Genomic DNA, 14,874 nt, shown 5'->3' with positions numbered 1-14,874 from the left:
ATCCTGTAAATCCAAGTATTGATTAAAAGGTGAAACCCCCAAACAAATAAAAGAAATCAACATGTGCTAATTTGGCAAGCAGAAACCAAACATTTTCATCAATCATGGGATTGAATTGAATTGCCCACCCACTTATTTGAAGTGTACCAAATAATAATTAAACGATGTGGCAATTAAGACAAAATAATCCTTATCCCCTTTTCTAAATTGCACCTCACAGGACAACAACCAAACATTCGAATGCAAGATTCAATCTGCCTATGGAAACAGTTAAAACTACCACCTCTGCGTATAATCCTACTATATCTTACAAGTCACCCAAAAACTCTACCCAATGCAATGCCGAAGAAAAATTGGAGAACAAGGTGCAAAAAACAAAGATAGGGAGGGAGAACCAACCAAATCCCTTCCGACTTATGTGCTGCCGCAGCGGCGGCAATGGCATTATAACCATTTGCCTCCAGCCATTACGGATCTCAAATACATCTCAATAACAAGGGTTGAACACTAACAACCACATTAGACAAAGCAAGCTATTTTTCCTCAAGATCACACAAGCATATTAGCTTGAAATAAAAAATTGTAATCCTACTGTGAGATCTTGAGATTATATCTGCAACCACAACTTCATCTAGCAAGCATTATTTGCTGTCAGAAAATCAACTAAATGCTTCAATATCTGCTTACAGAAAGTAGTCAGGTGTCCTACGAGTTACATCGGGCTCTCCCCTCCTGGGTGCTGGTTCAAACTGCAACCCAAAACACAAACTCACTTAACGATCAAAAAAACTTTCATCACTTATCTAAATCTAAAAAGAAACAAACCAAGTAACTCTATACTTGAGGAGCTTCAGACATCATAAATGGCAACAACAGAAACCAAGTAATAGTTCAAATCTAACAGGTTAATTTGATTGGATAAATACTCCAGGACATGCGTCTGAAGCATGATTTAAAGTTTCAGTCTGGTAGTAATGCCGGCCATATGTCCAACCAGTAATGGTATTGACCAGGTGCATCAAATCAAGCTAGGACATGTGGGGTTCTTTTGCCGATGTCCTAGCACAAAGAAACTCGTCAGACCCGCATGCTCATAAAGGTATGTAGATCATGGTATGATCACTACTTGGAATGGACTTTTGAAATTTGCAGACAGATCAGAAATTGTATTAGGCATATGAAAAGTTTAAAACTCATACCGTCACCAAAAAGGGCTCAAAAGAAGAAAAAAAAGGGAAAACTGCAAAAGTCAAAAATAAAGTTAGCTTCATCCTGCCAAACTCGATCCAAGTTAAATCATCTCGCCTTCTCAAAGTCATCAACCACCTTCCCCTTTACCTTGGTTTTCCTCACACAAATAATTCCATTGGATCCAGCACCATAACCTTCAACCCAAGTATAACATGAGTAAATTCATGCACCTCTATTTACCATCCACCTAGCTGTGTCACAGGAATATAAGACCTTATCCACCATCATTGTTATCATCATCCTCCCCAGAAATCATTTTGGATCTCACGTGGATTGAAATTAGAGCAAGCCGTCTTACCATCCTCAAACTATTGCCCATCAATGACAGCTAATAGGTCAACTAATTACGATAAGCTGATCCTAGACTAACTGTGTTGCATGGATGATAGAAACTGACTTCCTGCAGCAGAACAGATGGAGGACTGATATGTTATAAGGCCCCCAATCACACCCTAACATCTAGCTTTAGAATCTAGCATCTGTCTTCATATCAAGTCATCTTGTCTCGTTGGTCATCCTCAATCTGATTAGAATTAAAACATCCTTGACAATCTGGAATTAAAGAAACATCAGCTTTAGCTTCCTTTGTCCTCGGTTACGTACCATAGCAGCAGACGCATTTGAATACCAGCTTCTTTAAGCATAATACGAAAGACGATCGCAAACTTGTGTAAATCAAGAAGAAAGCAGAATAGTTCCATTTGAAACTGCTAAATGACCTAATTTTAGAGGACTCGTATAAAAATCTTTTCAGATGAGGTGGATCCTCCATATTGTAGCCACTAAACTTCGATTGAGATGAGAGTCTAGCCTAAATCTCTAGCATGTTTAGTATGGATATTCACTCTGTATCATATTTAGCATGCTTAAAAAAAAGCATGATAACACAGAGTAGCATGTAAAAAAATATGGCATAAGCCTTAAGAAAGGTAAGGACAAGAAGAAGAACCACAAGGCTTGGATTACCTTGATCTCAAGAAAACAACCAAGCTTGCTTGAGAGAGATCCACACCATAGAAAAAAAGGGCTAAATCCTAGATTTTTTGATAATTTTAATGGAGAAAAATAAAGGAAAAAATGAAGAAAAAAGGAATGAGGTTGGCTGGCGTAAAGGGTTGATATTGGATGGGCTTAGGGTAAAACATTGATGGGTGTCAAAAACAGTAGATAGGGATAAGAGGGTAAGAGGTTGACCAATGCGAGAAAAGAGGCTTGTTGCCTGAATATTGAGAGGTACAATAAGTGTACCAAGTGGATGTCTGGTATGAACCAATACCTTAACCAGACCGCTCAGTTCACATACTGGTTCATGATCAGACTGATACAATACCAATCAGTACGAACTGCTCCAACTGATTTAAAACCATGGTATGGAGTTTGAAATAACAGGAAAAAAAGGGTGTTAATAAGAAACATGTCGATAAATAATTACACCCCTAAATCATCATCAGCCAACATAGACCAGCTTCAGCAGGAAGCTAGCTCATGTTTGTTTCAGATACGAAGTAGAACAAGATCAGTGAGCTAAAAATCTTAACCTGATGTAACTCGTCCTGTGAGGTAACCTACAGAAACTTGGGCGTGAAACACAAAGTATATGATTTGTTTGCACTAATCATATGGATGGACCTCGTCAAAATACTTGGATATTAAGAGTGCCATGTGAAGCCAGAGACTATTGGATCTAAAGATAAGAAATTGCCTTGATGAAATGCCCATGTGAAGCCAGAGACTGTTGGATCTTAAAATAATAAATTGCCTTGATGAAATGCCCATGTGAAGCCAGAGACCATTGGATCTTAAGACAAGAAATTGCTTGATGAAATTCCCAGATAGTTATCACGAGCATTATAACAGACAAATGTTTTAAGAAAGCACAATACTTGACCCATTAAACTGAGTTTGTTGAGAGAGACAGAAGATAACAAGGATAATCACCTGGATAAATGTCTGCCCCTTGCATTCATCGACTTCCATGATGGAAGCCATGTTCCCACAGCGATAGCAATAATTTGGTGCACTAAATATGGTTACCACCTTTTGCTCCTGTTTAACCCAATTAATATAATTCACATTTTAATGTCCAAAACAGAAATGCACAAATAAAAAAAATTCACTATAGTTTAGATAATTACATGACCCCAATTATATCCTTCCATAACCAGTTGGTGAGCTCGGGCTATCAACTTAAGGTTATTGGTATGGTTGAATTGCTCAGATATATCCTGAAACATCCAAAATTACTTGGTAAAGACAGATCCATAAAAAGCACTGAAATAAAAAAAACAGAGCAACATACTTGGCCAAAGGTATAACCAGCACCACGGGGAGAAATACCCCAACCACATCTATCATCAGGGTCAGACCACAAAAGGTCACACATAGGCCCCTCATGAGGAACTTCTTGAACCCGATCAAAGCTTCGTATGCTATCAAGAGTCTCAATGGATGGAGATAATCCACCATGTAGACAAAAAATTTCTGACTCAACCTGGTAAAATGAAGATGCTTAGAACAAGTATATAATTCATTTCAGAAGAGCAAGGGTCAAACAGCCACCGAGGGCATTAAGAGGCCTACAAAATTGGCTAAGTAAGTAAATAATAAACAATAACAACAACAACAAAGCCGTAAGCATGGTTTGCAATACCGTACTATACTGCTTGGTACGGACGGTACATACCAATCTGTTAGAGGACTGATACGGATGGTATATCGGTACACCTTAGTATATCATGTGTCGATATGCTCGATACAACTCAGTACGTACCATACCGACAGTTGATCGGTACACCAGTACGACACGATATTCAGAACCTTGGCCATAAGTCTCAACCATTTTGGGTTAGCTACATGAATTTTTTGCTGCCATTAAGATCTGTAAAATGTCATATGTTTAGGTAAATTCAGCGCACTTAAATTTTTATTTATAGTTTTTATTAAAATCGTTTTAGGTCTTCCTCTACCTCTACTCGTACCACTAACATTAACTATTTCATCCCTTTTGACTACCGTATTCAGAGATCTCCTAAGCACATGCCCATACCATCTTAAACAATTTTCTTCATCTTATCTTCTATCGAAGCAATACATAGTTTTTCACGAATAAAAGTATCTTTTCCTATCTTTCTTAATAACTCCACACATCTATCTTAACATTCTCATTTCGGCAACACAAACTTTTTGTATATATTGTTTCTTAACTACCCAACACTCAGATCCATAAAGCATTGTTGGTCTCACAACTGTCTTATAAAATTCTTCTTTTAATCTCAAAGGTATCCGATGATCACACAAGACTTTTGATGCCCTTCGTCATTTTAACCATCCTATTTTTACTCTATGAATAATATCCTCGTTGATCACTCCATCTTATTAAATAATTGATCCAAGATACCTAGTGCTTTTACTTAAAGGACTTTTTGTCCATCCAATTTAACTATATTATTCTATCCATTTCTAGAATCATGAAAATTATATTTTATATATTCAATTTTGGTTCTACTTAATCTAAAACCTTTAGTTTCTAAAACTAATAGAGAAATAATCAATATAAAGATCAACTATAGGATCATAGTGCCAAATAACGTCATATATGGATCAACTATCCACAAAGGAAATCACGACATGATAAGGACTACAATATAGAGAAATTTACCATGAAACAATTATCACAAGAGGACATTAATTTGTAAAAGAGCTCTACAGTAATGAAAAAATTCCATTTGAACAAAATGTGCAAATCACTTGAACAATTCCCAAAGTGGCAGCCAAAGTAAAAAATCATAAATTTCTACCCACCTAATTGTTAAAACATAAAACAATAAAATATTAGATAGAATTGAAGACGATAGCGAATAAGTAATACAATAAGAATTCACATAGCTGTGTGCAAACATGAAAATAGGAAGAGATGTCATATACAAAAATGTGATGCCTTTGATCAATTCTTAGTCCAAAACCATTTAAGGCCCTACTAACCAAATGAGCAACTCCTATAGCCCCTACATTAGCATGCATTATTATGTGCACTTTTACTTTTAACTAGGAAATGAGTATCACAACCACAAGACTGATTCCCATTAGGTAAAATAAATTATCGATGTGATTTTTTTCTGAAAACTCAAAACACTTCTCAAACTTCTTCACACTGTGAGATGCTAAGTATTCCTATGGTGAAGCATCAAAAAAATAGGTAAAACTTTTCTTTCATACAACTAGTAGAATATGGAGGCTGTTTCCTGAATTTATTGACTCATTTGCCACTTTAAGATAATATAGGTCCTCATGACAAATCTTGTTACTTCATTCAATTAGACTCTTACAATGCTGGTGCAACTCTAGAGGGTTTCTCCTTGAATGAGCTTAAACAACCAACATGGTAGATCCTCTCACCCCATTTAGTCTATTATGTTTCTTGTAAAGTTCACCTGTATGGACTATATGTCTAGGAATAAGGTACCAGCTTCAAAAAATAAGGTCAAATTGGCAGCATATTGTCAAACCTTAGCTTGGAAGTTCAAGAAACAAGCTTATAGGCTAAATATCTGGGATCTTGATCATTGACATGGCCAATATATAATCCCTTCCAACTAGTCCTTGGCCCACAAAAAAAAAAAAATCATCCCTAAACAACATTCAAATGAAACTCACAGTTTCATCAAGACAGATAACCCTGACATTCAAATGAGACACATTGATGCCAAGCAACTAACAGGATTATAAATCTGAAATTATAAATCTAAACCATTCATATCATAAAATATAAACCATGTACGTTCCTATCATAACTGAAGGATTATAATGCTTACAGAAAGCCTACTTTCAAGACAAATTGTAAAAACTAAACATCAAATATGGAGTAATTTGGAAGTTAGAGCACAAACCAATGCCGTCAACGGGAAATAATCAAAAAGATCTGTGAAGGTCTTCCACACATTTGCATTACCATATCTGCAACAAATAATGAAATATAATTTAATGAATGTTGATCAAGATTCCTGGAGTTCAAATGTAAAACAAGAAGGTTAACATGACATGTTGCCTCAGTTTCCAGCATGATCATGACCGCACTCTCAAAATGTCATCCATAGAAGTAATAGGATTTGTATCTTTGATAACAGTGACAGTGTTGAACCCAGATTACAAAGGTGAATATCTATCTTAAGCATGATGAAATGTTCAAACGAAAGAAACTGTCAATATTGGATCTTTTATACATCAACCCCACCTCACATCTTATTCTCAAAATGTTTTACTACCGAACATAGCAGTAAAATTTTTTGTACAAAAATGCAAGAATTTTTGCCTAACTGGTATATATGTATGTACTTTTTCCTTTTTTGAGATTGTCTTCTTTTAGTAAGCTGGGTGGAGTGAACACAGTTATACTTCATGCTATGCACTAGAAAGCTACACTAAGAATAGACACCTTAATTGGTTCAACAAGTCAACAAACTGAATTGGCATTTCTCTTCTAAACTTCTAAGCAAGGTTTGCAATTTTGTACCGTACTAGAATATCGAGCTTAGCTCGGTATGGTACAGTACGAGTATACCGAACGGTTCATTTTGGTGTACCGCTTGTGTGTGTGTATAAATATGTTAAAAAAAAGGGCGACATCACTTCGTTTTTCTGCCCGCGTGGGGAGAAGAAACCGAGGTTTCCTTCTCCCCGCGCAAAAAAGGGTGATGAGGCGACGACGCTTAGTTTCTTCTCCCCGCAACGTTGCCGAGGCTTCTTCTCCCCACGCGGATGAGAAGTCGTCGACGATGCCGAGGCCTCGTCGCCTCATATGATGAGGAGGCGGCATCTCATCTGCGACGTCCGACGAGGGAGGGCGATGACGGATCGGGATCGTCGAGGGAGAGCGACGTCGGATCTCCAGGTTCTCCCTTTTCTTCTCCCTCTTCTTTCTTCTCCCTCGACTAATACCATCTGGTAGCGGGCGTGACAGTCGAAATCGACCGTCACCGACCGATTTAGGATGGTAACGGGGCGAAAACAACCCCAATCAATGATACCGCCTGGTAGCGGGCGGTCCGCGTACCGGTTTGCTGGCGGATCGATACGTACCGCCCGTTATTGACCATATTATTCGAAATTAAAATCCTAGCTTCTAAGCATCAATTTTCACAAATCTTTAATTGTCTCCTTCTCAGGGCTTCAGCAAGATTAAATCATTCATGGCCCAATTTCTTAGCATTATATAAATGAATGAATGGATGAATACAATTTACCTTTAGACAAAAAAATACACACACATACATACATACCCACACATGGAAGGTAAGAAAAAATTTATAATTACAAAAAATAAAATACTGCACAATTAGAAGAAAGTTTTAATTCAAAAAAAAATAAATAAAGACTGCACAATTAAAAGACAGCTAAATTTTAGTAGCACATGTAATATTCTGTGGCTTAAGGAAAGGGTAAAAGCAATAAATTCATGATTATGTATTTCTATTTTGTATCTTGTATCTTTTATTCTTATAATGGCTCTGGATCATCTCGATCCTAATCCCAAATACTATGAATTCTTTAAACTGCATTCGGTTTCTTCCACTGTAATATTAATCCAACATTTTTATTATTCCAAGGACACTATCATAAAAGCATGAAAAATACAGGAAATAAATATAAGCTTTTAGATAACACATGTCCAAATCCGACAATATTCCTTTCATCTCGGCAGAGTCATATGCAAAGCACCTAATCCCTCTGTATAAGTATATTGAACATTTATGTCCTGATGTCACCATTAGAAAACTAAAAAAAAGGAAAAATTATATCCGTATGACGAACATATGTATCCAATCTACTTGGTCTCCTTGTTCATATCAATTATCATCAGTGTTAATGCAATAAAACGATAATCACTTTTCAAAAACACAAATTCGTATGAACAAAAATAAAAGTCCTGAAGGCAGTGCTGAGAACTTAGTTCACCTGCTTATAGAAAATAAGCAAAGTTAAATTTGTGCAAAAGAAAAACTACTGACATGCAACAAATTGGCAACAGTGCAAATTAACCTCAAATAAAAGAACGCATTTGATGCATATGAAAAAATGACATCCATTGATCCTCTTCATAGTGTAATAATAATAAGGCAGTGCTGAGGACTTAGTTCACCTGCTTATAGAAAATAAGCAAAGTTAAATTTGTGCAAAAGAAAAACTACTGACATGCAACAAATTGGCAACAGTGCAAATTAACCTCAAATAAAAGAACGCATTTGATGCATATGAAAAAATGACAACCATTGATCCTCTTCATAGTGTAATAATAATTCTATTTGTGTCAACCTAAGCACATTGTACATATACACTGATGGAGAAGGATCAGTGGAAGAGCAAGTAAAGCAGAAAGCCTTAAAAGTTTCTGCCTACTGAGAGATAGGTGGATTTGAAAAGACAAGCAATACCAATACCAAAAGATAACAAGGGAGGACTTACTTCCTCAGGCATTCATCATAAAATCCATAAACTTGAGTAATCTGCAATCACATCAAATAAAGTTATAAACTTGCATAGTCCGTACTAAATGATGTGAAATTACAACATACACAAACATCAGCATGATAACCAATAAAAACAGTAAGTGAAAAAGTACCAGTAATTCATGAAGGCAAGAAAGATGTCCAAGTGACATCCACTCAGTCATATGAAATTACTTTATGTGAAAATGGGCCATGTGGCCAAATTAAAAAAGAATCTTAAACTTTAAAAATGCAAATAAACAACCAGAAGTTGGTCTATATACCTGACGACTCTCATGGTTTCCCCTGAGAATGGTGATTCGCTGAGGATATCGCACCTTGAGAGCCACCAAAAGCTGATAATATAAATTAATTAGCATATCAGTATCATGTCAAGGCTCAGTGAAATAATCCAAAGACATGGATCCCATGACAACAATCTACTTGCAATATCTTCATGCTATAGCTTCCAAACAAGTTAAAGCTTAATTCCTCTTGGACTTAGTTATCCATTTATAAAATATCATTTATTAAGTCATGGTCAATAGTACACATTCTTATTTTAAGTTTTTAACAATGGTTTCATATGTGTGCTTATAACTCGCCTTGCATATCATCATTTCAGGTACTTTCAGCTCAACCTTTCCCTTCCAGCCGAATTCAAAGACCTGAATATCAGAACAGAGCTGAAGGGCAAAATATGTGTGAAGCCCCTTGAGTAGTTACGAGTCAGAATGGTCAAAACTTATTAAAATGGACCAATCCAGTCATAGTCTTGACATGTTTGCTACTTCTCTCAGTTGTTCTGCATAGAAGAAAGAAAGAATGTTGACCTCCAAGATCTACAGAAGTCCACCACATGTTGTCACATCCCACTGCTGAAGGGTACCACTGCTGAAGGGTACCAGAAGAACGGGAGCTGTTGTTGTCAGAGAGAACTACAAGATGTGCAGTAGTATTACCCCCTTTTTTTTTTCATGGCATCAAATTGTTTCCCCCTCCTTTTTCTTTGTTGTGCTATTTGTCAACATGAAATTAACTCTCCAAAATCTGCCATTCAGAGATCAACTGTCATGGGGGACTGCCAGCAATATTTAAATCATTGCTTTAGGTGTTAGAAAAGGCAAGCCTAGTGGAAAAGGCTCCCACCAATGTGGAGCTTAGGAAGAGTCGATATATGCGGTCCTACCCACCCTGCAAGTAGAGGTAGTTTCCAGGACTCAAAACCATGGTCACCTAGGTCACGAGGGAGAAACTATTGCATCTTAACTGATATGGCCTTATCATGTATTTTTGAACCCATAAGATTTAGGCATGACACCTTAAGAAGATATAGATACACATAAATAAAGCATGATTGCAGGACATGCATAACTTTTAACTTCTTCTTGATAAAGCATATGAGAACAGCTTATAACTTAGCGTAACAATAAAACAGCCACTGGATCAGTGGGTTTATTCTTAGAAAACAATGGTATACTAACTAGGATTGTGCACTTGTTGGAGGTTGATTCAACAATATCATGACTGTAAGAACTTATAAATTCAAAGGAGCATAAAAAGAGAAAAAGATACATTCCTTACCGTTACAGTCTCAACAGAATAGTACCCACGATCAACATAATCACCCATAAACAAGTAATTTGTATCTGGACACTGAAGAATAAAAACAATGATCATCAAATATACAAGGCATACCGATTTAGGAGATTAAATAATCATCAGAGTTATTTGATCAAATTTAATTCATCACTTCCGAAAATCACATCAGAACATACTCTGCAGAATATAAGAATATAAAAGAGTACCTTTCCACCAATTCGAAATAGTTCTGCAAGATCATGAAATTGCCCATGAATGTCACCACAGATTGTCACAGGGCTCTTTACAGGCTGCAATGCAAAGCAAGATTTAGTTCCAAAACAACAAAACAAACAAAGCTTCTAATAACAGTTCTCAGAGGGAAATGAAAAATCTTGTTTGAACAAAAGAAAAAAATCAGCAACAACAACAACTAAGATCTCGACTATTTAGGGTTCTGTTGAGATCAACATCACTGGTCAAACTAAAATTATCAGGAGTCTATCAAAGCTTCTCTTCTGTCCTCTACCTCTCTTGCACCACTTACTTTAACGGTCACCCAGTTTAACTAGTGCATCATTAGGTCTCACTTTCAATATTTCCATACAACCTCACTTTTTCTTTCTCATATTACCTATTTATTATTTTATATTTCCCAGTACCCCACGTCCATTGCATCATTGCCATCCCATCAACACCAATCTTTTGTGCACCTCCAGATGCCAAAAATAATTATAAAACTAAAAAATAATTTACATATCATTAGAACCGCTTGCCTTTGCGTAACTGATTCTTCAAGAAACCACTTTCCCATCCTAAATCAGAATCGGTTGTAGAAAGTATAAGGTGCCAATATTCAGTTTTCAAGTTCTAATCGATGCAATTTTTTTTTCACGATAAAATTCATGGGTTGATTTCTCTTAAATGTACCAAAAAATGGAAAGAGTGCAGTAATATATTTAAAAAAAATTAAACAATGATCTTAATCATAACATATTAGAAAATATCACCAGCAGACCATCACTGTCCTGTGGGGCATAAATTAGTGTATACCAATTGCTAAAATCAAATTGCAACTGAAGTAGACGTACATAATTTTGAAAACTTTGACAACCAAATAATTGTTAGCAGGATGTAAATATCAAAATTATTAACTATTTAAAATAAAAAGGAGGTAAAGAGATGATATTGCCCTCTGCATCGAGTGCAGGGAGGGAGAGAGAGAGAGAAGAGGGTGCACCGCAATGGGCCATGGCTAGATTCAGGAAGGAAAATCAAGGCAAGTGGAATGAGGATGAAAAGTCAGTGTAAAAATATTTTGGTTCAGTAGTATACGGGTTTGGTCTAGTAGTTCTGCAACTTTAGAAGTCGAGTTCTTTCAACTTTCAACAAAATTTAAAATGGAAAGACGAATACAGTTCCATTCCATTTTAATTTGCTGCAATTTGGTTCACATGCCAGTAAATTGAAGCCAAAATGAATTAACAATCATGGAAGTACCTAGATCACATGCAATATTTATAGTAATTTTAATTCGAAATTGTGTAGTGCCGTGCTTATGGTTAACTTCAAGAATAGCCTTAAAAAATATCAAACTTGCTAGACAATTTGAGATGAAAGCTGAGAAAAGAATTGAAAAGCAGCTTTATCTAAAAGACAAGGGAAAGATTAAAAGGTACATTTAAAAGCAGCAAAATGTTACATCATTTGCATCAGCAAACCATAGAATAGAGTACTGATGTGCATTCTGCTATTGCATTGTGTGTGCCAATATTGGTACAGATTGTAATGTGCCATTTCGATGCACACAATAACAAGTGTAATTTTTGCAATGCAAGAGCTCTAATGCATGACTTGGCATGTGTCCATCACTTGCACCACACAGCAAAACATCATTCTGCACCAACTCACGAATAATATGGGTAACAATGCAAGACGTCAATCCTTGATCAAAACATTCGCGTTGAATTTTGTTTCATGAAAGAGGTAATTTTTCTATCAATAACATTTATCAAGTTTCCTCTCCAATACAAAACTATAATATCCCATATAATCTCAATGGTTATGACATATACGAGACTTGTTTATGCCATCTCATATAATCTCAACAGTTGTTGCAAAAGCGAGTCATATTTAAACAAAGTATCACTATAAAGTGAAAAAGATGAAAATCAACAAGTTCTGAGAAAGATAAAAAGGCAGTGTATGAAGCTCTTGCCATCACAAGGTCTGGGTAGGAGAAGATACAACCCATGCATGCAGAGGTTATTTCTCCATCAGGACCCAGCCAAAGCAGCCTTTATGCTTTGCCAAGGCCTGCTGCGCTCAATTATTAGAACATCTTAGGAGCAATAATGCCTACCTGAACATTGCTTTCTTCCATTAAAACCTCCTTCGCCTTTTCACATAGCATCCTCACCTGCATAATTAAAACATAAAGACATCAGCACAATAAGCTAGCATCAGGTAAAAGGCTGCAAAATGATTAGCATTCAAATGATAAATTCTAATGACGATTATTACAAGCATAAAAAATTGAGATGATAAGGGCATGACACAGAACATGGAGCAACCACCGGATGAGATATGCTTATGTTTTTACAAGGCTCAATATATTTTGAATCACAATCATTAAACACATTATCTTTTATTAAATCATGTCAGATTAATTTATAGCATATTCAAAGGGGAGCACAAGAACCGATGGGGAATTTCAATGCTTCAGAAAAGATGGTACAAAAAAGTACGAGGGCATCTTAACACCTCGAAATTTTCTCCCGAGTTTTTTTGTGTCAGACGAAAATCAAATTTGACGTAAGTCAAGATTGCATGAGCTAAATTATCTCGGACTTGCGCACCATAAATTAAGGTTTCGATGGGTACAGTTAGAAGTTAGAAACCACAAGTTAAATTTGATATACGAACAGATAAGACCAATATATCTATGGCAAAGTAAATGTGCAATTTCGGATAAGGTTCATCATTAATAAGTGTAACAAGTAGGTCAACGCTGACACTTGTATGGGTTGAAGAACCTCAAATCTCTTCCATACCATCCATGAACACGTTATACCCAACGAATCAGATCCAACATATGTAACACATCTAATTCCTGGAAAGAAAAGGTAAAGAAACAAAAACTTAAAGTAGATCCAGCGCTAATGTCCACCAAATCCAAAAAAAAAAAAAGAACCCCAAACTCCCCAAAGAAATCATCCCACGTCCAACCACAGAGCCCATCTATCAGCCTCCCAGGTCGCTCAACATGACCCAGCCTTCACATCAAGAAACACCCGGTCATCCTCTAATCAGCCAAAATAAACGCAAGAATCCACAAGAAAACGAGAAAAGATTTCATCCCGACCAAATAAGGAAGGAATCAAAGGGGTAGAATAAAAGAGGAAGGAAAAGAAGAGAAAGAGAGGACCTCCTGTTCGGAGAGCGGCTTGCACTGCATGAGCTGAGCGATCTGCTCGTCCAAGTTCCCATGGGTGACTGAAGCTGGCATGGGATTCACGCTCATCTTGGCCTCACCACCTTACCAGCCCAGTAAGACGCTGCCCAAAACCCAGGATCGGAACCCCAACCCTAAATGTCGCCGCCCCTCGATCCCAACCAGACAAGTCGCTGTCCCCTTCCCGCCCCCTCCCCTCCCGCGAGAAGAAGAAACCGCGGCTTAGACGGCGAGGAATGGCGAGAGGAGAGGAGACAGAAGGGGGTGGGGAAAGAAACCCTCGGTGGAGCCTGGCGTGGCCTCCGTACTCGAAAATAGCCGTCTCCCGACCCTTCGCGAGTTTAGCTGACTGATTCCGGACAGCATTTGCACCTAATACATGACGTGGCCGAATTCCGCTGGCTTATATAGTCGGGAAAACAGAGGGACCCGCCTGGTTGCTGCGGGAACCCGTAAATATAGATGAGCGACGGTGGTGCTATTGAACGGTCGCAATCGACTCCAGCGGGTGAATCGGACGGAGGAGAGACCGGAAACGGGAACAAGGACCACCAATTACCTGTGGCGGTGCGTCGGTTGTCTCGCCTCAGGCAGGCAAACGGCGTTCATAAAGAACAAGATCTCTGGGCCCCGCGCTTGCCGTCTCCCGACCTCTCCGTGGGTATGGACGTGGCGGAACGCGGTTGGTTGGGTGCTATCGGCGGGTGAAATCGGACGGAGAAGGGAAGGGAAACGGGACAAAGAGGACCACAAGAAACTTGTGGCGGTGGGTGGGCCACCGTCACGAACGTGTGGCCGAGACACAAGACGGACTCATCACGGGTGAAGTGGGTCCCGTCGCCACCACAACGCCGGCACGGCGGATAGCCACATGCATCCACGAGAGACGGATTTGGCGGTGGAAGCGGCGGCGGTCGGTGTCGCGGTACGTCCTCCAGCCGAACCTCCTTCACGGGAATCAGAGATCGATCATGTTTGACATGAAGTTCGTGAAAGCCGTTTGCCTCTTTTAATGCTCAAGTCAACAACGTAAGAAAAGACTCTTTTGCAGATAGTTAATCGTCAAATAGGTTTCTTGAATTGATTTGAGATCAATTAGGTAAGCAT

The 14,874-nt window shown here is 37.9% G+C and overlaps 1 protein-coding gene across 1 annotated transcript; it reads right to left on the bottom strand.

The window, feature by feature from the left end:
• Nucleotides 1-381: 381 nt before the first annotated feature.
• Nucleotides 382-14,109, bottom strand: LOC103994645 (serine/threonine-protein phosphatase PP2A catalytic subunit). Its single transcript, XM_065079690.1, has 11 exons — nucleotides 13,741-14,109; nucleotides 12,676-12,732; nucleotides 10,541-10,624; nucleotides 10,317-10,388; nucleotides 9,017-9,088; nucleotides 8,710-8,750; nucleotides 6,138-6,204; nucleotides 3,551-3,742; nucleotides 3,387-3,476; nucleotides 3,190-3,297; nucleotides 382-749 (listed from the first exon to the last, which is right to left on the bottom strand). Exons 1-11 carry the CDS (start codon nucleotides 13,834-13,836, stop codon nucleotides 684-686), a joined length of 945 nt encoding a protein of 314 aa, XP_064935762.1. The 5' UTR covers nucleotides 13,837-14,109; the 3' UTR covers nucleotides 382-683.
• Between the last annotated feature and the right edge of the window lie 765 nt (nucleotides 14,110-14,874).

This window comes from Musa acuminata, chromosome BXJ1-8, assembly GCF_036884655.1.
Source record: "Musa acuminata AAA Group cultivar baxijiao chromosome BXJ1-8, Cavendish_Baxijiao_AAA, whole genome shotgun sequence".
Classification (NCBI taxonomy): domain Eukaryota; kingdom Viridiplantae; phylum Streptophyta; class Magnoliopsida; order Zingiberales; family Musaceae; genus Musa; species Musa acuminata.
This window is presented reverse-complemented; position numbering and strand designations above follow the sequence as displayed.